This window comes from Salvelinus alpinus, chromosome 39 (assembly GCF_045679555.1).
Source record: "Salvelinus alpinus chromosome 39, SLU_Salpinus.1, whole genome shotgun sequence".
NCBI lineage: Eukaryota > Metazoa > Chordata > Actinopteri > Salmoniformes > Salmonidae > Salvelinus > Salvelinus alpinus.
In genome coordinates, this window is record NC_092124.1 from 8,788,472 (window position 1) to 8,814,816 (window position 26,345).

The window sequence follows — 26,345 nt, forward strand, 5'->3', positions numbered from 1 at the left end:
TTAAGAGAAACGAAACCTTCCTATCGAATCCTGTATTACTAAGAAAATAAAAAGAGCCCTGTACTTACAACAATCCATCAACACATGCATCACTGCTTCATCAACCATACACTCTGTACACAAACCATTTTCATACTTGCCAACCAGACATAATGATGAGTTCGATGTACAATGTCCTAAACGCAACCACCACCTCTTCCTTCATAATCAGACCCTTGAATCTTGGTCCACCTTTGGCGGGCATATAAATGCTGGGCCTTGGGTTCTGAGTCCCACCTCTTCTGCCCCACATCTATCATAATTGGTCTAATCTTACATTTGGCCTCACCTCGTGGAGCATGAATATCAATTATATCTCTTTTTTAATACCCTTTTAAAGCCCATAACACAGCACACAATCCCAACAACACCCAAACAATGGCTAGAGGTCCAGGAGGGAGCTCAAATACTAAACACCTGAGGTTTGTGGCTCCTGCTTCTACCGCCTGTTACAAGAGCCGTTCTACGTTGCAGAAGGGCCTCTCCTTGGTGTGAACGGTCTGGTGCGCCTTCACATAGTTCGTTTCAGCGAAACACTTCCCACATGTAGGGCAGGCGTACGGCTTGTCAGCGTCAGTCCTAATGCTCAGCCTTCCACATTGTGACCCAATGACAGAGGCGGTAGAAGCAGGAGCCATCACCCTCAGGTGGTTAGTGTTTGAGCTCCCTCTTTGACCTCTAGCCATTGTTTGGGTGTTGTTGGGATTGTGTGCTGTGTTATAGGCTAGATACCCTGATGAAGACAGCATGTCTGTCGAAAGGTTGGACATAAATATTTTTGCATCTGAGCTACTAGCGGCTCTCCTTTATTTTCTTATAGGCTAGGTACCTCTCATGGTGAACCCCCATCGTGACCATGTCTGTATTCGTGGGGTAACCATGAGGTAACTGAGGAAGGCTAGACCCAGGTCCAGACCTTCTATGAACCCAGTCACCAGGCATTAAATGAGACCATGAAGACAGATTACCACCAGGGTTGTCTTCCATCACTCCCTGTGAAGGCTGAAGCCCAGGGTGATCATGGATACTGTGGTGGTTGTATCATAGGAACAGGAAGGTCTCTCTATCAGCCCCAGGCCCTGCTTCATCCCTGCATTGAGACTGTGAAGAGAAGGGTCTGGGCTGCCGACTGGATCCCTGACTGGAGCCTCTGTCTCTCTGATGACCACCAGGACTGTTGTTCAGTCCACCTGTCCACTGGTTGTGTTCTGTGTGGTGGAGTCTCTGTCCCTAGTGGGTCATTCCTGGTTCCGACTCGGGAAGGAACAGCGACGGCTCCTGATTCAGGGTCCTGATCCGGGGCCATGATTTGTGGCCAGCTGTTTCAGAGGTTCAGTCTCTCCCGCCAGCAACTTCTGAGGTGAGTTCAGTTCGCTTGAACGTTTGCTACGTTGCAGAATGGTTTGTACTGAACAACACGTTTCCTCAAAACGTTCTTGTAAGTACTTGAATAGACTGAGGTTCGTTTGCTCCCATTTGGTGGGTGTGGCTTGAAACAATGAGTGACATATTTAAAAGGGAATGGCCATGCTGACAGTGTTCCCCAACCCACAAGCCCTCCCCATTTTGTAACTGGTTGAGTACAGCACCATCTGTTCAATTGAACATTCCAGAACGTAAAAACGTACTGAACAGAGCCCTGGTGACTGTAAAGGGCAATTCCACAGTAACATAATAACGCTGAGACATAGACTTTTCACTTTAGAATGTATGCCAAACAAAATCCATTGATTTCTAAGTTTAAAAAAAAAGATAACTCTATGCACAAGGACTATGGTTAACAATTGACACAGAAAACTTGACAAAAACACATTTACTTAGTTTTTGGTCAATTAGTTTTGGTCAACATTTTTGTGCATAGAGTTGTATGGTTCCACTGAGATAAGGGAAGCTCAGTCCAGGCAATGAATAAAAAATAACTAAGTCAGTCAGCACAGAGTCGATTTTGTGTATTTAATTTCATAACGTAAAGTACAGTAATTTTATTGCACAAAACATTACATTTTACTAGTAGAATAACTTTGATTACTATGGTAACCCTTCAGCTTTTCTATAAATCTGTTGCCCTCACTATTGTAACATATATTTTAGAATACTTTGGAGAAGGTTCAACATAACATTACAGACATCTTCATTTCATCATTATAAAACACATGCGTGAAACAACAGGACAAGGCTGTCACTTTTCATCAGTAACAACGTTTCCATCCACAGTTTTTATGCAAGTAAAGTCATACCATATAAAAAAAGGTTACGACAGCTGTGATGGAAACAGGATGTTTCGATACAATTTTATAAATGCCGACAGATAATTTGTTCGTTCGACATGATGGGATCTTTTTGTGTCTAAAATTAATGATGCAAGAAATTGCGGTGGAAACGCATTTATGAGCACATATTGATATAATAACCATCATATCGAAGTAAACTTGGAGTCACGTGATGATATGGTGTGTGGTCCTCCCACTACGACTTGGGAAACCATGCAGTTTATTAGGCTACAGATAAAATAAGTTAATGAACTTCACAGGGTGGTAAAAATGCACGGTATGAGCTTGAGGCTCCTGTCCAATAAATAGGTCTTATTCTAGTTACATGATAATCGATGCTTGACTGCTGTCGTGCCTTCATCATTAATGTGATGACGATTATTTTATCACATCGATGAACTATGTTTAATTATTACGATGATTACATTAATCCTGTAACAGTTAACTCATTAGCAATCTTGGGGCACCACGGAAAAAGTTTATTTAACAAGTTATCGTTTTACGAATAACTATATAAAGATCTCTTACATTTCAGTCATCAATCAGTCATTCATTAATTGTTACCTTCTATCAGTCTCATTCTGAATGTTGCAAAATCCTTGGATATCTGCATAAACCCTAGCATAAATGATGAATCAGCGATATACAAATTGGCTAAAATATTTATTTTCTAACTAACTAATCACACAGAATTACATAAACACAAACAGAATAGCTTACACATTGATTACTACAAAATGCAATGAAAAGTCACTAGTGGACTAAACCGATATGACGGCTTGGTAGACAATGGAAAGGGGTGTGGACAGATAAAGAGTGGGAAAGACAGAATGGACCCACTACATACAGTTGATAACTATGCTCTTGGAAATGCTAATACTTTGCACATAAATGGCCGCTCATTCGAAAATAATTGCAATGTACATATTTACGCTTGTATGTCTTGTCGTCTCTCTCTGTTGAAATTGCTCGGTCCATTTTCTGTGGAGAGTAATTTGTCAGAAGTCTCTGGTTGTGTTCCCCAAAAGTCACAATGTTTTGTGTAGTTGGAGCTTCTCAGATTTATTGGAGTGTCTGTTATAATGGATACATCAGACGTACCAATGGTCGTTTGATAGGGAAATGTTCTTCTCTCGTCTTCGGTCAAGTTTCCTAGACTATTTTACATATACAGCTGCAGACTGTGAATGTGTAGTCTTTAGTTTTGTAGATTTCTTAACCATTTATAACGTATTCAGCTTGTGCTGCACGTAACTGGTCTATAGAGTGGTAGCTATTTAAATTGCTAACCATTTCAACATGTAGCTACAGCTCCATGCTCTCTGGTCTATAGAGATTTTCTTCTTCTCTGTTGAAAGTTTTCGGAGTGTCTAACCATTTCGTACCTTCCAGCTCACGCTGTCGGTCCCGCTGGTCTAATGTTAATTTCGCTAGAAGTGGGTTTTATGCACTCTGGGAAAAGGGGGCGTTCCATGACGCTGACATAATGTCTGTGCTCACGTGGGTGTGGTCACTGACTGGTTAAGACTTTATATGAAAAACAATTATCTCATTTAGAAGGCTAACACATTTCATCTTCTCACAAATAGTTTCATATTTAATCATATAAGTTCCCCAACATTTGGATGTGAACCTGACAACTGGGAAATATACACATTCAGAGATACAGTTATGTTGTTATACTGTTCTTAGTTACATCACAAATTAGTAACAAATTAAACAGGATTATTCTTTAAGTAGCCACGGACCATTCCAACTGTTTGGATTACAGAAATATTGTTTCATTATTCAACCCTTTGAACCCTTTGATGTCACAGTACTAGAACATTTTTCTCTGTTGTAACGAAGGGATTTTTCACTTCCCTTTCATTGTGTGGGAGAAAGAGTTCCTGCAGGTATTTACGACCATCATAAAACGGCCAACTTCACCCCTCTCCCGCTCTGAGGGAGGTAGGGATAGAGGGGGGGGGGGGGATCTGGCACCTGTGATCCTCACCGAAAAGGGCAAGTCATGACACTGCCATATGACAAAAAAATATTTTCACTCTTATCCATAATAATCTCATCATGTATTGTAGACTAACCCAGATTTTCGCAAAGTCGCATATTGTCTTTATGCCGATTTTTGTATATTTGCATGAAAATCTTTCGCCAATTTTGGATGGACACCTAGATACAGAAGCATTTTTGCATACACCATCACAGCAACGATTACCATATCATCTACTCTACCTCATCATACTCATTATTTCCTTATTTCACCTTAAAGAGTTCCCTTCTACGTCTAAAACCAACAGAAATAACTACATACTACACTATACAAAAAATATATACACAACATTCAACAATTTCAAAGATTTTACTGAGTTACAGTTCATATAAGGAAATCAGTCAATTGAAATAAATTCATTAGGCCCTAATCTATGGATTTCACATGACTGGGAATACAAATATGCATCTGTTGGTCACATATCTTTCAACAACAAAAACGTAGGGGCATGGATCAGAACCAGTCAGTATCTGGTGTGACCACAATTTGCCTCATGCAGTGTGACACATCTCCATCACATAGAGTTGATCAGGCTGTTGATTGTGGCCTGTGAAATGTTGTCCCACTCTTCAATGGCTGTGCAAAGTTGCTGGATAGTGGTGGGAACTGGAACACACTTTCGCACATGTCAATCCAGAGCATCCCAAACATGCTCAATGGGTGACATCTGGTGAGTATGCAGGCCATGGAAGAACTAGGACATTTTCAGTTTCCAGAAATTGTGTACGAATCTTTGTGACTTGGCCGTGCATTCTCATGCTGCAACATGAGGTGATGGCAGTGGATGAATGGCACAACAATGATCAGGATCTCGTCACGGTTACTCTGTGCATTCAAATTTCTCACTAACAGGGATGTACACAAATTTGTCCACAGAATTTGAAAGAAATAAGCTTTTTGTGCGTATGTAAAATGTCTGGAATCTTTTATTTCAGCTCATGAAACATGGGACCAACATTTTACACGTTGAATTTATATTTTTGTCCAGTATATTTTTTTTACACACACATTTGATTAATAAAATATTTAATCAGTTGCCTTCCTCAAATGAAGGGGATGGTGGCACAATCTTTGTGAGAGGGAGTGTATCGGATTTCATTGGTCGGCAAGTTTTGAAAGATTCGTTGACATTGAAATTAACCTGGCTAAAGGTGAGCCACTTTCCTGTTTTTCCAGTTATCCCGAGTTGAACTCTGAGTTGACAAAAGTTACCTTACTAACTCCTCAAACCTGATTCATAGTATAGGGCTCCGAAGGATTCAGGCCTTGCGATGACTAGGGTGAAATATTAAACATGAATGAATGTTGCCCTGTCCTTGATATTTCAGACTGACTGGTCTCTACAAACTGGGTCAGAGGGTACATCCTTTTAACTTCTGTTTAGGAGAGTAATTAACCACATACCCCTCATTAATGAAGTCATTTAAAACAGGCTTGTGTAAATAACTGTTTTTAGAGAGACCGTAAACCTAGGCTAACACAAGGACCGTTGAATATTTACATTACTGAGGTGATGTAGATGAAATAAAGTCATTCTATTCAATTAAAATAGCGTATTTCCTGGAAGGAAACTTAATATGTGGTGACTAATTGTACATACAAGACACATAACAACATAGAACACAAAAACATGTTGGATACAGTATAAAGGATTTTAATCATTCTATGCAATCACAGGGAACATACACATATATATATACTAATAATAACTTCAAGAGTTTGATGGATGTTGGCACAAAACTAGAAGATGCTCTCTTAGCTCTCTATAACTGCGCCCGGAGGGTAGGGGGCTATACTTAAGCAATAAGGCCAGAGGGGGTGTGGTACATGGCCAATATATCACGGCTAAGGGCTGTTCTTAGGCACGACGCAACGCAGACTGCCTTGATACAGCCATAAGCCGTGGTATATTGGCCATATACCACAAACCCCTGAGGTGTCTTATTGCTATTATAAGCTGCTTACCAACGTAATTAGAACAGTAAGAAGTAATGTTTTGTCATACCCACGGTATACGGTCTGATATATCATGACTTTCAGCCAATCAGCATTCAGGGCTCGAACCACCCAATTTATAATGGTCATTTAGTGAGTGTGTTATGTCAAAGGCTATTTGTTCCCTCTTCCTCCTCACTCGTTTTTTGTAAATGTCACTAAGGGTTTCCTGACTTTCTCTGATGACCTTCCCACTGATTCCTATTACCCTGTGGGTCAATGGCTTCTGACGTGTTCGATATAGCACCAAAATACCCCACAATATTAAAGGCTAAAATGGATTCTATAAAGCATTCTTAAAATGCTTGGAGAATTGATTGGTGTACATTCAACTTCCTCAATTTCCTTAGAAAGAACAGGCGTTGTTGACATTTTGAGTGATCCGTCCAGTGTTTCTTTTGAAAGATCTTGTTGTCAATTATATTTCTTAGATATTTGTTGTACTCCACTCGCGCAATGATCTGTACATTCATCTCCAGCGCTGGGAAAGTAGGTTGGTCTCTTCTCTAGTCAATGACCAGGTCTTCGGTTTTGGTTGCATTGAGGTCCAGCCCAGGTAGTTCTGGCTACACCACAGTGAAAACCTGTCAATTTCAGCCTGGAGATGCCTGTCTGTCTGAGTTGCCTGCTGTGTCCATAATTATGGTCATCCGAGTACTTAATGAACATCATCTCTGGGCCTGAGCTCCTACAGTCATCGGTGTTCAGGGTGAATAACACAGGCGAGATGACAGAGCCTTATTGTGATCCTGTAGAGATGATTCTGGATGAGATGCAGTGACCTTTGAATCTTACCAGAGAATCAGATGTGATTATATATATATATATATATATATATATATATATATATATACAGTGGGGAGAACAAGTATTTGATACACTGCCGATTTTGCAGGTTTTCCTACTTACAAAGCATGTAGAGTTCTGTAATTTCTATCATAGGTACACTTCAAATGTGAGAGATGGAATATAAAACAAAAATCCAGAAAATCACATTGTATGATTTTTAAGTAATTAATTTGCATTTTATTGCATGACATAAGTATTTGATACATCAGAAAAGCAGAACTTAAAATTTGGTACAGAGACCTTTGTTTGCAATTACAGAGATAATATGTTTCCTGTAGTTCTTGACCAGGTTTGCACACACTGCAGCAGGGATTTTGGCCCACTCCTCCATACAGACCGTCTCCAGATCCTTCAGGTTCCGGGGCTGTCGCTGGGCAATACGGATTTTCAGCTCCCTCCAAAGATTTTCTATTCGGTTCAGGTCTGGAGACTGGCTAGGCCACTCCAGGACCTTGAGATGCTTCTTACGGAGCCACTCCTTAGTTGCCCTGGCTGTGTGTTTCGGGTCGTTGTCATGCTGGAAGACCCAGCCACGACCCATCTTCAATGCTCTTACTGAGGGAAGGAGGTTGTTGGCCAAGATCTCGCGATACATGGCCCCATCCATCCTCCCCTCAATACGGTGCAGTCGTCCTGTCCCCTTTGCAGAAAAGCATCCCCAAAGAATGATTTTTCCACCTCCATGCTTCACGGTTGGGATGGTGTTCTTGGGGTTGTACTCATCCTTCTTCTTCCTCCAAACACGGCGAGTGGAGTTTAGACCAAAAAGCTCTATTTTTGTCTCATCAGACCACATGACCTTCTCCCATTCCTCCTCTGGATCATCCAGATGGTCATTGGCAAACTTCAGACGGGCCTGGACATGCGCTGGCTTGAGCAGGGGAACCTTGCGTGCGCTGCAGGATTTTAATCCGTGATGGCGTAGTGTGTTGCTAATGGTTTTCTTCGAGACTGTGGTCCCAGCTCTCTTCAGGTCATTGACCAGGTCCTGCCGTGTAGTTCTGGGCTGATCCCTCACCTTCCTCATGATCATTGATGCCCCACGAGGTGAGATCTTGCATGGAGCCCCAGACCGAGGATGATTAACCGTCATCTTGAACTTCTTCCATTTTCTAATAATTGCGCCAACAGTTGTTGCCTTCTCATCAAGCTGCTTGCCTATTGTCCTGTAGCCCATCCCAGCCTTGTGCAGGTCTACAATTTTATCCCTGATGTCCTTACACAGCTCTCTGGTCTTGGCCATTGTGGAGAGGTTGGAGTCTGTTTGATTGAGTGTGTGGACAGGTGTCTTTTATACAGGTAACGAGTTCAAACAGGTGCAGTTAATACAGGTAATGAGTGGACAACAGGAGGGCTTCTTAAAGAAAAACTAACAGGTCTGTGAGAGCCGGAATTCTTACTGGTTGGTAGGTGTTTAAATATTTATGTCATGCAATAAAATGCAAATGAATTACTTAAAATCATACAATGTGATTTTCTGGATTTTTGTTTTAGATTCCGTCTCTCACAGTTGAAGTGTACCTATGATAAAAATTACAGACCTCTACATACTTTGTAAGTAGGAAAACCTGCAAAATCGGCAGTGTCTCAAATACTTGTTCTCCCCACTGTATATATATATATATATATATAAACTCAGCAAAAAAAGAAACATATCTTTTTCAGGACCCTTTCTTTCAAAGATAATTCGTAAAAATCCAAATAACTTCACAGATCTTCATTGTAAAGGGTTTAAACACTGTTTCCCATGCTTGTTCAATGAACCATAAACAATTAATGAACATGCACCTGTGGAATGGTCGTTAACACACTAACAGCTTACAGACGGTAGGCAATTAAGGTCACAGTTCTGAAAACTTAGGACACTAAAGAGGCCTTTCTACTGACTCTGATAAACACCAAAAGAAAGATGCCCAGGGTCCCTGTTCATCTGCGTGAACGTGCCTTAGGCATGCTGCAAGGAGGCATGAGGACTGCAGATGTGGCCAGGGGAATAAATTGCCATGTCCGTACTGTGAGACGCCTAAGACAGCGCTACAGGGAGACAGGACGGACAGCTGATCATCGTCGCAGTGGCAGACCACATGTAACAACACCTGCACAGGATCGGTACATCCGAACATCACACCTACGAGACAGGTACAGGATGGCAACAACAATTGCCGACTAACACCAGGAACGCACAATCCCTTAATCAGTGCTCAGACTGTCCGCTATAGGCTGAGAGAGGCTGGACTGATGACTTGTAGGTCTGTTGTAAGGCAGGTCCTCACCAGACATCACTGGCAACAACGTCGCATATGGGCACAAACCCATCGTCGCTGGACCAGACAGGACTGGCAAAAAGTGCTCTTCACTGACGAGTCACGGTTTTGTCTCATCAGGGGTGATGGTCGGATTCGCGTTTATCGTCGAAGGAATGAGCGTTACACCGAGGCCAGTACTCTGGAGTGGGATCAATTTGGAGGTGGAGGGTCCGTCGTGGTCTGGGGCAGTGTGTCACAGCATCATCGGACTGAGCTTGTTGTCATTGCAGGCAATCTCAACGATGTGCGTTACAGGGAAGACATCCTCCTCCCTCATGTGGTACGGTTCCTGCAGGCTCATCCTGACATGACCCTCCAGCATGACAATGCCACCAGCCATACTGCTTGTTCTGTGCGTGATTTCCTGCAAGACAGGAATGTCAGTGTTCTGCCAGCGGAGAGCCCGGATCTCAATCCCATTGAGCACGTCTGGGACCTGTTTGATCTGAGCGTGAGGGCTAGGGCCATTCCCCCCAGAAATGTCTGGGAACTTGCAGGTGCCTTGGTGGAAGAGTGGGGTAACATCTCACAGCAAGAACTGGCTAATCTGGTGCAGTCCATGAAGAGGAGATGCACTGCAGTACTTAATGCAGCTGGTGGCCACACCAGATACTGACTGTTACTTTCTATTTTGACCCCCCCCCCCTTTGTTCAGGGACACATTATTCCATTTCTGTTAGTCACATGTCTGTGGAACTTGTTCAGTTTATGTCTCAGTTGTTGAATCTTGTTATGTTCATAAAAATATGTACACATGTTATGTTTGCTGAAAATAAACACAGTTGACAGTGAGAGGACGTTTCTTTTTTTTCTAAGTTTAGTACCAGTCAAAGTTTGGACACCTACTCATTCAAGGGTTTTTCTTAATATTTTGCCATTTTCTACCATTGTAGAATAATAGTGAAGACATCAAAACTATGAAATAACACATATGGAATCATGTAGTAACCCAAAAAGTGTTAAACAAATCAAAATATATTTTATATTTGAGATTATTCAAAGTAGCCACCCTTTGCCTTGATGACAGCTTTGCATACTCTTGGCATTCTCTCAACCAGCTTTACCTGAAATGCATTTCAATTAACAGGTGTGGCTTGTAAAAAGCTCATTTGTGGAATTTATTTCCTTCTTAATGCGTTTGAGCCAATCAGTTGTGTTGTGACAAGGTAGGGGTGGTATACAGAAGATAGCCCTATTTGGTAAAAGACCAAGTCCATATTATGTCAAGAACAGCTCAAATAAGCAAAGAAAAACAACACATCATCATTATTTTAAGACATGAAGGTCAGTCAATCTGGGAAAATTTCAAGAACTTAAAAAAATTAAAAATCTAATGCAGTCAACAACAAAAGACATCAGGCTCTATGATGAAACTGGCTCTCATGAGGACCGCCACAGGTAAGAAAGACTCAGAGTTATCTCCGCATGTGTAGTTCCCACCGTGCAGCATGGAGGAGGTGGTGTGATGGTGTGGGGGGGCTTTGCTGGTGACACTGTCTGATTTATTTAGAATTCGAGGCACACTAAACCAGCATGGCTACCACAGCATTCTGCAGAGATATGCCATCCCATCTGGTTTATGCTTAGTCCCACTATCATTTGCTTTTCAACAGGACAATGACCCAAAACACACCTCCAGGCTGTGTAAGGGCTATTTTACCAAGAAGGAGAGTGATGGAGTGCTGCATCAGATGACCTGGCCTCCACATCACCCGACCTCAAACCAATTGAGATGGTTTGGGATGAGTTGGACCGCAGAGTCCAGGACTGTTGGAAAAGCATTCCTCATGAAGCTGGTTGAGAGAATGCCAAGAGTGTGCAAAGCTGTCATCAAGGCAAAGCGTGGCAACTTTGAAGAATCTCAAATATAAAATATATTTTGATTTGTTCAACACTTTTTGGTTACTAAATGATTCCATTTGTGTTATTTCATAGTTTTGATGTGTTCACTATTATTCTACAATGTAGAACTAGTAAAAATAAAGAAAAAGCTGGAATGAGTACGTGTGTCCAAACTTTTGACTGGTACTATATATATAGATACTATAGCTAACTGCTGGTTCTTTCTAAACAAGTCTGTTCTGAGTGTAACGGATACTGATCATGAAACGTCGTGATTTGTTGTTAATTTGTATATTTCAGTGGTGGATACAATATGGCTGTGAATTTTTTTTATTAATTTGTATTTTTTAAATTAAGTTGCAGCTAGCAATAGCATATTTCAAAGAGCGACTCAGAGCACTCCTTTTTTCATTTAATCACGCGCCATGACGCCAACCAATGAAATCCTTTCTCTTCACTCTAAAAAGGAAGTAAACAGTGACCGAGAACAACTTTCACGTTAGTGTTTTTATTGTTGTTATTTAGACATTTATTAACATAATGGAACTACAAATATGACTAATTGAACTCCTAAGCATCAGATACTTACCCCAAGTAGTCTTTAATTCTCGTTGGAGACAGGGCTTAGTTGATAGACGTTATCTAGCTGACGCTAGCTAGCTGCTAATAATGGCTAACTGTATGGTTTTTCACACTCAAATAGCCTCCATCATGGAGGTGCTAGCGAATGCAGCCGTGTCAGAGATCTGTAAACTCGTAGACGACGACTATGCAGTGTTTCGTTTGGAAATAACTCAAAGCCAGAAAGAAAACAGGGTAATACGGAGGAAACTACAGCTACTTGAACTGAAGGTGGCACGGGAGCGCGCAGAGAAGACAATGCGAGAGCGCGCCCTCCCCAGTAGTGTAAAGGTCCTCGACCGATACAGAGGAATGGCAAGAGGTACATTTTGCCACGTTCCCTTCCCACATGTGTTTGGATAGTATGCAATAATTTCACAAATTACTTAGTTATCTTGCAAGAAGTTATGAGAAGTGTTGCTTTACATCCTTGCCAATTCTAGACTGTGTCAAAACTGTCAATAGTGTACAACAGTCAATATAGCGTTGAGCACACAAGCTAACGACCTCTTTATACCCAATCACTCTCTCAGGCGAAGGACATCTCACTGGAGGCCACAGGAACTTTGTGAAGCCAGTGGGCCACAATACATGGAGAAATGACCAACCCGTAGCTGTAGATGAAGGGAGTGGAACCTCAACCCAGCACATTATCATAATAGAGGTATGTGTAATTAAAATGACAGTACATCAAATGTGACCAGTTTCAGAAAGGCTCCCCTCCGCTATTCACTTGCTTACATGTACATCCTAATTTATCTGCCATAGGGGAGACTTCCCTACGACATTGTTATCCAATTCCACTCATTTACCGGTAATAACCTCCTCTCTTTTTGTGTCAGTCTGCAGATGCAGAGTCTGCAGAGGCTGCAGGTTCTGAGGTCGAGCAGGAGAGATCTGAAGGAGAGGAGAACCCACGGCACAGCAGAGACATCCAGACTGGAGCAGCTGGAGTGCCCTATGAAGCCACAGAGGACCCCGCTGCCGCTGCTCACGAGCCAAGAAACCGACGCAGCATCACGGAGGTCAGTGGAAGGCCGGACACCGTCCTCAAGTCAGAGACAGACACCAAGACTTTAATTGTAACACAAAGGCTCTTACACACAGGATCTGACCAATTATCAGATCCAGAGAGACTGGGGCTGGGGCCACTGGACTGTCCTCCTGCTCCCAGCTCAGAGTATTTACCGGTATTTAGCCAGAGCCAGAGGCCTGTTCATTCCCGTGGGGATGGTGAAACATTAGACACTGGTGGTGGTGATCCGTCTTATTCTTACACTACAGAGATGGTCCCTGGCAACATATCCTTGGGTTTAGAGAGACAGATTGATCTGTCTAGAGGGGACTGGAACCGGTATAGTAGTAGTGTATACTCTGAAGGGTGCCTAGATAAGAAAGGGGAGGTTATAGTCGTAGATGAGGTGACTGTGAAAGTGGAGGGCGACACATCTCTGACATGGAATGCAGACGAAACTCACTTTTTTGAAGGACACTCACAGGGCAACACCAATGACTTCTTAGACTACAGGGAAAGCTTAGAGACAAATCTAAATGTTGCAACCCACTCCCCTTTACACGCATTCAGGGATCGCAACTCAGTGTCTGCGTCAATGGCACCTCCCGATTCAGACGGCCGCATCCTTTTCGATCAGGTATTGAACTCAAATGACAGGGCTAGAGCCCAGGCCCAGGGAAGGGGAGCAATATCAGGCGGTAGTAAAGAAAAACGGTTCCTCTGCATGTTCTGTAACAAAGGCTTCAGCTGCTCCCAGAAGGTTGAGATCCACCAGAGGGTCCACACAGGGGAGAAACCCTACAGCTGTACCCAGTGTCACATGCGCTTCACCCAGGCTGGTGACCTGAAGAGGCATCAGAGGGTCCACACAGGGGAGAAACCTTACAGCTGCCCCCAGTGTGAGAAGAGGTTCTCTCGCCACCACCATTTGAAGATGCACTTGAAGATCCACACGGGAGAGAGGCCGTTCGCCTGAACGCACTGCAGGTAGAGGTTCTCAGAAAGGAGCTACCTTAGAATACACCAGCAGAAAAACCATTCCACTCTATAACATAGCTTATGACCTTTAGATCAAACGCTGTATTTAAAGGAAAATTGAATTTTCTTTGTTTTCTGCAGAAAAGACCCACAGATGCATTTGTAATAACGAGAGTAACAGATTTCAGTGTTGAATATTCCTTGGTAGAATATTGCATCAGCAGAAACACCATTCCACTCTATAACATAGGAAGTAAACATTCCACTCGATCTTTTCTGACGTTTTGACAAACCCTGCATTATAGACAAAGATTAATTTTAATTGTTGTCAGTAGAAAAGATCCACAGATGCATTTGAAATAATGAGAGTAACAGATTTCAGTGTTGAATATTCCCGGGTAAAATTTTTCATCCAGACATTGTGTGATATATAAGCTTAACAAGTCTGTTACTTATTGTGTTTGTACTGTGTAGGCTATATGTTGTTCACAAATGCCTATTTCATTACTTCCATTCAACTACTTAATTATTTCCCAAAGACTCTTTTTAAAGAGAAAATGTATGCAGTTTATCAAGTTCATGCTGCTTTTTAGTTGAGACATTGTATGTGTGGTTTTCATATGGTGTATTTAAAACTCGTTTGTTTAATAAACACAAAATGGGACTTTTTATTCTAAGACTTTCATTGAAATTCCCTTTAATATACAGTGCATTCGGAAAGTATTCAGACCCCTTGACTTTTCCACATTGTTACTTTACAGCCTTATTCTAAAATGTTTTAAATAATTTTTTCCCCTTCATCTACCCCATAAGGACAAAGTGGAAACAGGTTTTTAGAAGAAGAAAAAAATACCTAATTTACATAAGTATTCAGACCCTTTGCTATGAGACCCGAAATTGAGCTCAGTTGCATCCTGTTTCCACTGTTTCCTCATCCTTGAGAGGTTTCAACAACTTGATTGGAGTCCACCTGTGGTAAATTCAATTGATTCAACATGATTTGGAAAGGCACACACCTTTCTATATAAGGTCTCACAGGTGACAGTTCATGTCAGAGCATAAACCAAGCCATGAGGTAGAAGGAATTGTCCGTAAAGCTCAGAGACAGGATTGTGTCGAGGCACAGATCTGGGGAAGGGTACCAAAAAATTTCTGCAGGATTGAAGGTCCCCAAGAACACAGTGGCCTTCATCATTCCTAAATGGAAGAAGTTTGGAACCACCAAGACTCTTCCTAGAGCTGGCCGCCTGGCCAAGCTGAGCAATCGGGGGAGAAGGGCCTTGGTCAGGGAGGTGACCAAGAACCTGATGGTCACTCTGACAGAGGTCCAGAGTTTGTCTGTGGAGATGGGAGAACCTTCCAGAAGGACATACATCTCTGCAGCACTCCACCAATCATGCATTTTATAGTAGAGTGGCCAGACGGAAGCCACTCCTCAGTAAAATGTACATGACAGCCTGTTTGGAGTTTGCCAAAATGCACCTAAAGGAGTCTCAGACCATGAGAAACAAGATTCTTTGGTCTGTTGAAACCAAGATGGAACTCTTTAGCCTGAATGCCAAGCATCAAGTTTTGCGGAAACCTGGCACCATCCCTACGGTGAAGCATGGTGGTGGCAGCATCATGCTGTGGGGATGTTTATCAGAGGCAGGGACTGGGAGACTTATCAGGATCGAGGGAAAGATGAACAAAAGCAAAGTAAAGAGATCCTTGATGAAAACCTGCTCCAGACCGCTCAGGACCTTAGACTGGGGGCGAAGGTTCACCTTCCAACCGGACAACGACCCTAAGCACAACACAGGAGTGGCTTTGGGACAAGTCTCTGAATGTCCTTGAGTGGCCCAGCTAGAGCCCGGACTTGAACCCGATCGAACATCCCTGGAAAGACCTGAAAATAGCTTTTCAGCGATGCTCCCCATCCAAACTGACAGAGCTTGAGAGGATCTGCAGAGAAGAATGAGAGAAACTCCCCAAATACAGGTGTGCCAAGCTTGCAGCGTCATACCCAAGAAGACTCGAGGCTGGCAAAAATGCTTCAACAAAGTATTGAGTAAAGGGTCTGAATACTAATGTAAATGTGATATTTTTTAAAATGTTTAATACATTTGCAAAAATGTCTAAAAACATGTTTTTGCTTTGTCATTATGGGGTATTGTGTGTAGATTGAAGATTGTAGATTAAAACATTTTAGAATAAATCTGTAATGTAACAAAATGTAGACAAAGTCAAGCGGTCTGAATACTTTCTGAATTAACTGTACATTAGATCTGAGCTCACCCTATACTGCATACACACAACAGCACTTTATAACAAATATACACTTACTAAATATACCTATACATACCCACACACTAACAAACACATACTGTACACGTCAAAATAGTTTTGTCAGGTTTGTCTGATGATGACTTTTGACTTATCATTGCTGACTTGTTTTTACCCACAACAACCTATTTATTTCCACCATGATGGGTTTAACAACAATGAAGTCATTCTGTAACTACAGTATAGGACTCAAACCTAGTGGGGATGGGTAAACACTCCATGTTGAAAGTGTGTTTATTATCTGTGTGTATACCTACCTGAGGGAGTGTATGTCTGTGTAATCTGTAACACCTCTCTTTTCCAGGAGGAGGAGGGTCCAGAGGTGCTGCTGGTGAAGGAGGAGGGGTTTGAGGAGGGTCTGGGTAACCCTGAGGAGACCATGGTCATGGAGGACAACCAGACTACACCTCCTCCTGAACCCACAGAGGAACCAGCTGAGCAGCACAGGAACACACACAGTCTCACTGAGGTGAGCCCACTATGAACTACTGTCTGACTGGTATTAGGTCAGGGCCTGTATCCACAAAGCCTCTTACAGTAGAGGTGCTGATCTAGGATCAGTTTTGCCTTTTTAGATCATAATGAAAAAGACCTGATCCTCAATCAGCACTTTTACTCAGAGTATCTCAGAGTAGGAGTGCTGACCTTAGTTCATAATAAATAAGATTGCATGGACAGATCCTATATCAGCACTCCTACTCCAAGACACTTTGTAGATACGGGCCCAGGTCTTGATTAAGCTGTCTTAAGTCTGGGACCATGCCTTTGAATTATCAAACCATTAAAGGGATAAGTCAGATGAACTTGTGGATACCATTTTTACGTCTCTGCGTCCAGTATACAGGAAGTTAGAGGTAATTTCACGCGCCAGTGCTAACTATTTTAGCACAAAAACTGGATTAGGTGTAACTGCAGACTTCCATTCTTTGCGCTAAGCTAGTTAGCAAAGCTAGTTGCCAAAATCCCGATCTATCCTTTTAAAGAGTGTCAAGTAATCAAATCAATGACAATGTTTGCATAGTACTCATGGTAATCCCTCATTGCCCAATCAGAAGATGCTCCATAGCAGTGTGCTCATATCAGATTTCTTGATCCAACATCCTCTCACTCTGTATCTCTTACAGTCAGTAGACATGGAGGATGGGAAGCCTGATCTGCAGCTGCTCAAAGTGGAGACAATAGAGGACAGACCAGAGAGTGGACTAAAGATGTGGGATCAAGGTAAGGGAGAAATACATATAGAGAACATATATATACACAATGTGTATATATATGCATCAATAGGAAAATATTCACCTGCATAAAATGAAATAAATACAACTTATGTTTATATACTAAAACAAACATAATGTTTGAACTTGACCAGGTAATGGACTCAAACTCCATATGTAGAGTTCTCTGCCATGTTTGTAAAGTTTATTTTGTAACCTCTTCCTGCAGGTGGTTGGCTGGAGGCTAACAGAAGAGACTGGGCGGCCATCTTGGATTCCCAGACTGTTGCAGCCAAGGTCCCTGGGGACGGCGTCACCGAGCAGGCCAGGACCAGAGGCGACATAGCGGAGGTCAGTGGAAGGGAAATTGTCCTCAACTCTGGGCTGGGGAACAACACTGTTAACCACAACCAGAAGCAGACAGTCAAACACAAAACAACATCTCCATGTCAACAGACTGGCTGAGACCAGGGCGAGGTGTAGATTTGGTCTCCAGGGACGGGGAGGTGTCCGTATGCGATTGGAAAGAACAGACACAGACTCGGCTAGTGATGCTCCTATAATTGTGATTCACAGAGACTGATGGCACATCAGGTTAACCCCCTAACAGGTGCTGCCTTTAGCCTGCCTGCTATTAGCCTGATGACTCACACCAAATGATTTTGCTTCTTTGTCATTCGCTACATACTTTAGTCTGAGACTCCCATCATTGAAGTCGTTTGTGGTGACGAGGCGCATTGTCCAAAACAAAGTCATCAGCGATTGTATCGTCTCTAGCCAATCAAAGTATTTTGTATTTGTATTTTTGAAGGAAATCGTTGTGGAAATCTGTTGCCACTCAAGTCGGCTACACAATGCAATGCTCTTTATATTGGCTGGCTGGCTAGCTAGCAAGCTAGAAAACAGGAATAACAAATATAATATCAGCATGTAACGTAGCTAGTTAGCTGTAAAATCGCCTAAACAAACTGCAGTATCAATATCACCACATTCAACCTGCAGATTGTGCCTCACAGAGTGGAGTCTAACATTCGCAACGGCAGATATACTTTTGAGGAGATGGGAAACATTGCCCATGCTATGTCATTGGGCCGCACGGTGCATTCTGGGCAATTCAAAAACCCAACATTAGCACAAATTTTGTCAACAAGAAGTACAACGTTACAAATATTTTCTGAGATAACTAACTTGCTATCTGTAACATCGTATAGCTTTGGAATTGTGACATTATGTACTTTAGAGAAAAATAGGCATGTTTCTTGACATATACACTGACTTTGAGAAGGGATTGCGTGACGATTAGCTTAGCAACCTTGTGACGCAGTATGACGACATAAATGCGATTGGTCGACAGTCTGATGGGTGAGGCGTTATACGTTGCTTCATTCATTGGATTCCGATCTCCTTTCTGTAACATCTCTGTCAACGGCACCATGCAATGCACCCTGGACTAAAGAGGCAGACAAATAGGAAAAATGTGCTAGGCCCTCCGTTAAATTACAAATTTCTCGAGGTAGGAATATCGCTAAAATATGTTCAATGGCTCATTCGAGAGAAGACATCCACCCGAGTTATGACATCGGCCAGAATTGAAATCTGACATGTATGATAGACGTGTTCGCGATCTTAAAGTCGTATTCCTATTAACTTCCAGTGTGGTGAGAGAGACTTTATCACAGCACTACGTCATACCGGACAGATTTCTGCCTGCTTGAATGACAATAACTCAGATACACATGAAAACATGACATGGCCCAGGGAATCGCGAGAACATCACTCAGAGATGCACAAAAACAGTATAACATTCAAAATGGGTGAACCTTTCCTTTAAGGCAGCTACTGTATATACAAATAAAAATATTTCATGACATTACATTTCATAGCACTTTTCACAACACATTAATTATGTGCCCTCAGGCCACTACTCCACTACCAGATTTCTAATACACAAAATCCATGTATACGTGTGTGTAGAGAGTGTCTTTTAGCATGTGTATGCTTGTGTTTGTGCCTGTGTGTCTCTTCACAGTCCTCACTGTTCCATAAGGTGTATTTATCTGTTTTTTAAATCTGATTCTACTGCTTGCATCCGTTACCTGATGTGGAATAGAGTTCCATGTAGCCATGGCTCTATGTAGTACTGTGCGCCTCCCATAGTCTGTTCTGGACTTTGGAACTGTGAAGAGGTCTCTGGTAGCATGTCTTGTGTGGTATGCATGGGTGTCCGAGCTGTTTGCTAGTAGTTTAAACAGACAGCTCGGTGCATTCATCATTTCAACACTTCTTACAAAACAAGTAGAGATGAAGTCAATCTCTCCTCTACTTTGAGCCATGAGAGATTGACATGCATATTATTAATGTTAGCTCTCCTTGTACATTTAAGGGCCAGCCGTGCTGCCCTGTTGTGAGCCAATTGTAATTTTCCTATTTGTGGCACCTGAAAAGTAGTCCAGGTGTGACAAAACTATGGCCTGTAGGACCTGCCTTGATGATAGTGTTGTTAAGAAGGCAGAGCAGCGCTTTATTATGGACAGACTTCTCCCCATCTTAGCTACTGTTGCATCAACATGTTTTGACCATGACAGTTTACAATCCAGGGTTACTCCAAGCAGTTTATTCACCTCAACTTTCCACATTATTTATTACAATATTTAGTTGAAGTTTAGTGTTTAGAGTATCAAAGCCAATGAAGAATTTTCAAACCTCCGCTTTACCCACGTGTGTTCTGGCTCTGGCCCAACCCATCGGTTTCTGGACAAATCAGACGGCCCCGAATGTGTTAGCATTCAGTGAAGGGTCGGGGAGGTACTCATTGCAGAGAAGAAAATTGTGTCAGTGGGCGTGGAAGTGTTTGGCTGGAGTAAGGAGTCTGGGAAGCCAGGCAAGCCTTCTATCGGATCTATCAACTGAAACATGAAACCTGCGACAAGAGAGACATTAATGTTAAACCAGACCTCACACAATGCCAGTGCCTCAACATTAAATTGCAACAAATGACAGTAGTTGTAACGCTATCAGCAGATACAGTGGGAATAAGAATGGTGGCAGTGTTCGTTTTGTGGGAAAGCCTTAGGTTTCCCTTAACGGGTGGAGATCCACCAGAGGATGCACATGGGGGAGAAACTATTTGGCTGCCACCTGTGCTGGGCCTGTTCTACCTCTCGTCCAGCCTGAAGATGCACCTGAAGGTCCACACGGATAATGGCTGTTTGCTTGTACTCACTGCTGGAAGAGTTTCTCAGAGAGGATCAAACTCAGGATACATCAGCAGAAAGTGTACAATGCCTTTTTATAGAGTATAGTGACATGTAATGTAGTACTAGTTTGTTTGTTTATAGTTCATTCTGTTGGTTTTGGATGTAGGAGGGAACTGGATGAGGTGAACTGAGGAAATAATGAGTATGATGAGGCAGAGGAGATGCTATGGTGACGGTGTTTGTAAAAATGCTTCACAGATGAAAAGTGACAACTACAACAAAACATTATGTACACCTGCTCTTTCCATGACAGACTGACCAGGTGAAATCTATGATTCCTTATTGATGTCACTTGTTAAATCCACTTCAATCAGTATAGTTGAAGGGAATGAGACAGGTTAAATAAGGATTTTTAAGCCTTGAGACAATTGAGACATGGATTGTGTATGTGTGCCATTCAGAGGGTGAATGGGCAAGACAAAAGATTTAAGTGACTTTAAATGGGGGGGGGGGGGGGGTCATAGCAGCGAGGGTAGCAGATTTACCGGAAAGGTAAAGCGTTAACATAGTGAGAAAAGTTATTATCGTTTTGTGCAATAAAAGTACTGTACTTCATTTTGTAGTCCCTCACGGAATGACATTTCACATTGTCCATGCCCCACCCCTTGGGGACGGGTGTAAGATCGCTCAAAATCTGCCATTGGGGCCCATTCAAATTAGAACCAAGGTTGCCTTGTTAAATCTTGTTCATTCTCGTACTTTAAATACTATGACTGTTTTCTCATTAGCTGGGAATTTTTATTTGAAATGTCCCATACTTTGTTGATATCGTTATCAACTTACTCCATACCCCTAATAATATACATTTCAGGGTGCAGGGTGTGCTATTAGCATGCTAACACTAATTTAAACAGACTGGTAGAATAGTTAGCATAGTTAGCCATCGCTAGCATTCACTGTTTGAAGTTACTTGAGTGTGGTGGAGTTGACTATTGACTATGACATGAATATATATAATATATACATAATTCACAACATTTGGACGGGAGCTATAATCAAGTTATATATATTTTTAACTATCTGTGTCGTTTTTGCTTGAATTCAAGCTTGGCTGAAATGCTTTCAATGGGAAAGATTGCTTCTGTACCAAACTTCTGTGATTTTAATTGAAAACATCACTGTCCCATGTTGGCGGACCTTGAATCTGTGCTGACTGACTTGGTTATTTTTGTGTCATTGCATGGACTGAGTTTCCTATATCTCAGTCGAACCAAAACATACTGTACTTCATTCTTGAATCAACACATATAAAAATTAAAAATAAATAATAAACTCCAATGGCTCCATATTGTTAGGTACTTGAATCACAGTGTTAACATTTATAATATCATGTTTCTGTGTGTACAGCAAAGTGTTTATTATATAAACCTTTATAATTTTCTGTTCAATTTGTGTTTACAGTCTGCAGTCCATGAGGACCTGCTGATATCCAGTGTTGCTGGCGGGAGAGAGTGGACCTCTGAGGTGGCTGGTCATAAACCCTGGCCCCAGATCAGGACCCTGGATGAGAAGCTTTCGCTCTTCCTTCCCGAGTCAGAACCAGGACCCAACCACGAGGGACAGAGACTCCACCACCACACAGAACACAACCAGTGGACAGGTGGACTGAACCACCTCAGTCCTGGTGGTCATCAGAGAGACAGAGGCTCCAGTCAGGGATCCAGTCTGCAGCCCAGAACCTTCTCTCCACAGTCTCAGTGCAGGGATGGATCAGGGCCTGGAGCTGATAGAGATAGACCCTCGAGTTCCTATGATTCAAACATCACAGTATCCATGATGAACAGAACAAGTCACCCTGGGCTTCAGCCTTCACAGAGAGTAGTGGGAGACCCCCCTGGTGGAAGTCTATCAGGAAGTCTGTCTTCCCCTTCAGGATCTTGTCTAATGCCTGGTGACTGGGTTCATAAAAAGCCTGGACCTGGGTCTAGCTTTCCTCAGTTACCTCATGGTTACCCCACCAATACAGACCGGGTCAGGATGGGCGTTCACCACAAGAGGTATCTAGCCTATAACACAGCACACAATTCCAATAACACCCCAACAATGGCTAGAGGTCAAGGAGGGAGCTTAAACACTAACCACCTGAGGGTGGTGGCTCCTGCTTCTACCTCCTCTGGTGTCAATGGGTCACAACGTGGGAGGCCGAGTATTAGGACAGACGCTGACAAGCCATACGCCTGCCCCACGTGTGGGAAGCGCTTTACTGAGTCGAACTATGTGAAGAGGCACCAGACCGTTCACACCAAGGAGAGGCCATTCAAGTGCAAACGATGTTACAAGAGCTTCTCCTTCCTGAGTAGCCTTATCAGACATAGGAGTGTCCACAATGTGGAACAATTGTAGCAGTGTGGCTTGAAATGTACACCAGGGATATCTGGGAGCCATTCTTTAGCTTAGCAATTCTCAACTGGTGGGTCACAGGGAGGTTTGACATGGGTCGCAGGTGTCTGAGTAAAAAAAATGTATATACATATATATATATATGTACACAGTTGAAGTCGGACGTTTACGTACACTTATGTTGGAGTCATTAAAACTCGTTTTTCAACCACTCCAGAAATGTCTTGTTAACAAACTATAGTTTTGGAAAGTCGATTAGGACATCTACTTTGTGCATGACACAAGTCATTTTTCAAAAAATTGTTTTCAGATTATTTCACTTATAATTTACTGTATCACAATTCCAGTGGGTCAGAAGTTTACATACACTAAGTTGACTGTGCCTTTAAACAGCTTGGAAAATTCCAGAAAATGATGTCATGGCTTTAGAAGCTTCTGATAGGCCTATTGACATCATTTGAGTCAATTGGAGGTGTACCTGTGGATGTATTTCAAGGCCTACCTTCAAACTCAGTGCCTCTTTGCTTGACATCAAGGGAAAATCAAAAGAAATCAGCCAAGACCTCAGAAAAATATGTGTAGACCTCCACAAGTCTGGTTCATCCTTGGGAGCAATTTCCAAACGCCTGAAGGTACCATGTTCATCTGTACAAACAATAGTATGCAAGTATAAACACCATAGGACCACGCAGCCGTCATACCGCTCAGGAAGGAGACACTTTCTCTCCTAGAGATGAACGTACTTTGGTGCGAAAAGTGCAAATCAATCCCAGAACAACAGCAAACGACCTTGTGAAGATGCTGGAGGAAACAGGTACAAAAGTATCTATATCCACAGTGAAACGAGTCCTATATCGACATAACCTGTATGGCCGCTCAGCAAGGAAGAAGCCACTGCTCCGACACCGCCATAAAAAAGTCAGACTACGGTTTGCAACTGCACATGGGGACTAAGATCATACTTTTTGGAGAAATGTCCTCTGGTCTGATGAAACAAAAATAGAACTGTTTGGCCATAATGACCATCGTTATGTTTGGATGAAAAAGGGGGAGGCTTGCAAGCCGAAGAACACCATCCCAACAGTGAAGCACGGGGGTGGCAGCATCATGTTGTGGGGGTGCTTTGCTGCAAGAGGGACTGGTGTACTTCACAAAATAGATGGCATCATGAGGCAGGAAAAGTATGTGGATATATTGAAACAACATCTCAAGACATCAGTCATGAAGTTAAGACTTGGTCACAAATGGGTCTTCCAAGTGGACAATGACCCCAGGCATACTTCCAAAGTTGTGGCAAAATGGCTTAAGGACAACAAAGTCAAGGTATTGGAGTGGCCATCACAAAGCCCTGACCTCAATCCGATAGAAAATGTGTGGGCATAACTGAAAAGGTGTGTGCGAGCAAGGAGGCCTACAAACCTGACTCAGTTACACCAGCACTGTCAGGAGGAATGGGCCAAAATTCACCCAACTTATTGTGGGAAGCTTGTGGAAGGCTACCCAAAACATTTGATCCAAGTTAAACAATTTAAAGTCAATGCTACCAATACTAATTGAGTGTATGTAAACTTCTGACCCACTGGGAATGTGATGAAATAAATAAAAGCTGAAATAAATCATTCTCTCTACTATTATTCTGACATTTCACATTCTTAAAATAAAGTGGTGATCCTAACTGACCTAAGACAGGAAATTTCTACTTGGATTAAATGTCTGGAATTGTGAAAAACTGAGTTGAAATGTATTTGGCTAAGGTGTATGTAAACTTCTGACTTCAACTGTATATGCTGTATATTTTTCGTCTTACAAAAAAATACTAGTCTCAACTTAAATGACTTAAACCAGGTTGAACGTGTGTAGAAATGATAATGAACTTACATTTTTCAGAGATTAAATTACTTCGAAGATGAATTAATCACAGTATTTTTAATATAGAGCGATTAGCAGTGCCATTTTCGTTAATTTTGTGTACTCAAACCAGTGAGTAATTATTGACAATGAAAGGTGGGAATGTTGTTCTCTTGTCATATAATTGCTACATTTAATATCAATATAGAATTAAAAATAGTTTTCCAGATTGTGTTTTGGCGGTTATTTTTCGCGATGCGAATATTGTGTCACGACTTAAACTATCTGGTTCAATTTGGGTCCTGAGGCAAAACCAGTTGAGAACCATTCTTTAGCTGACATATTATAGTTATGATGTGAAGTGTACTGGGGTAAGATCTTTTTTTTTTTTTTTTTTTACTAAGTTCCTCAGTTGAGCATCTGGGTACGCTCACATTGTCACATGATACAGACTTGTTGTTTAATGTCCTGGCATAGCCAAAACACTGCCATTTTATTAAAGTTTAACACTATTTGCTAATGATGGGGGGGGGGGGGTACAGTTACATATCAGGGTATTATTTTTGACTATATATTGAATCATTTTGACCATCACAATATTATTTTTGCGTTAGTCTGCTATACCTGCACCAAAACTCCAGTGTTTTTCCATCATAGCTTGTTGTCCATCTTCTTTTTAAATATGGAGCCAAGATGTTTTCAGCACTTATTTTCATGACTGATTAAAACTCGTTTTGTCATGGCTCTCTTGTCTCTCTGCAGCAGAAACATGGTGAGCAATATGTTTGGAACATCGAATCGCAATAAAATTACAGTATTGAATCCCAAGACATATAGAATCGTGAAAATCGCAATACATATCGTATCAGCACTTAATTATCGTGTTAATATTGTATTGAGAGGTCGCTGGTAATTCCCAACACTACATACGAACATAATATACTAAATAAAAATATAAACATGCAACAATTTCAACGGTTTTACTGAGTTACAGTTCATATAAGGAAATCAGTCAATTTAAATTAATGAATTAGGCCCCAACCTATGGATTTCACATGACTGGGCAGGGGCGCACCCACCTGGGAGCCAGGCCCAGCCAATCAGAATGAGTTTTTCCCCACAAAAGGGCTTTATTACAGACAGAAATACTCCTCAGTTTAATCAGCTGTCCGGGTGATTGGTCTCAGATGATCCCGCAGGTGACGAAGCCGGATGTGGAGATCCTGGGTTGATGTGTGCACACCTGGTCTGTGGTTGTGAGGCCGGTTGGACATACTGGCAAATTCTCTAAACCGACATTGGAGGCGGCTTATGGTAGAGAAGGATCATTCCATTCTCTGGCAACAGCTCTGGTAGATATTCCTGTAATCAGCATGCCAATTGCACTCTCCCTAAAAAC

At 42.0% G+C, this 26,345-nt stretch overlaps 1 protein-coding gene across 2 annotated transcripts in view; it reads left to right on the plus strand.

Moving 5' to 3' along the window:
• LOC139566744 (uncharacterized) overlaps positions 1–25,175 on the plus strand; it is a 324,355-nt gene extending 299,180 nt beyond the window's left edge. Inside the window, exons 1-7 of one of the 2 annotated variants that reach the window (XM_071388029.1) lie at positions 11,432–12,294; positions 12,506–12,636; positions 12,815–12,997; positions 16,595–16,759; positions 17,415–17,511; positions 17,731–17,852; positions 22,160–25,175. In XM_071388029.1, coding sequence (XP_071244130.1) covers positions 12,021–12,294; positions 12,506–12,636; positions 12,815–12,997; positions 16,595–16,759; positions 17,415–17,511; positions 17,731–17,852; positions 22,160–23,101 — 1,914 coding nt within the window. In that variant the 5' untranslated portion in view covers positions 11,432–12,020 and the 3' untranslated portion in view covers positions 23,102–25,175. Of the gene's footprint in view, positions 1–11,431; positions 12,295–12,505; positions 12,637–12,814; positions 12,998–16,594; positions 16,760–17,414; positions 17,512–17,730; positions 17,853–22,159 lie in introns of those variants that run through there. The other variant, XM_071388030.1, reaches the window with a different exon arrangement.
• The last annotated feature ends 1,170 nt before the right edge of the window (positions 25,176–26,345 follow it).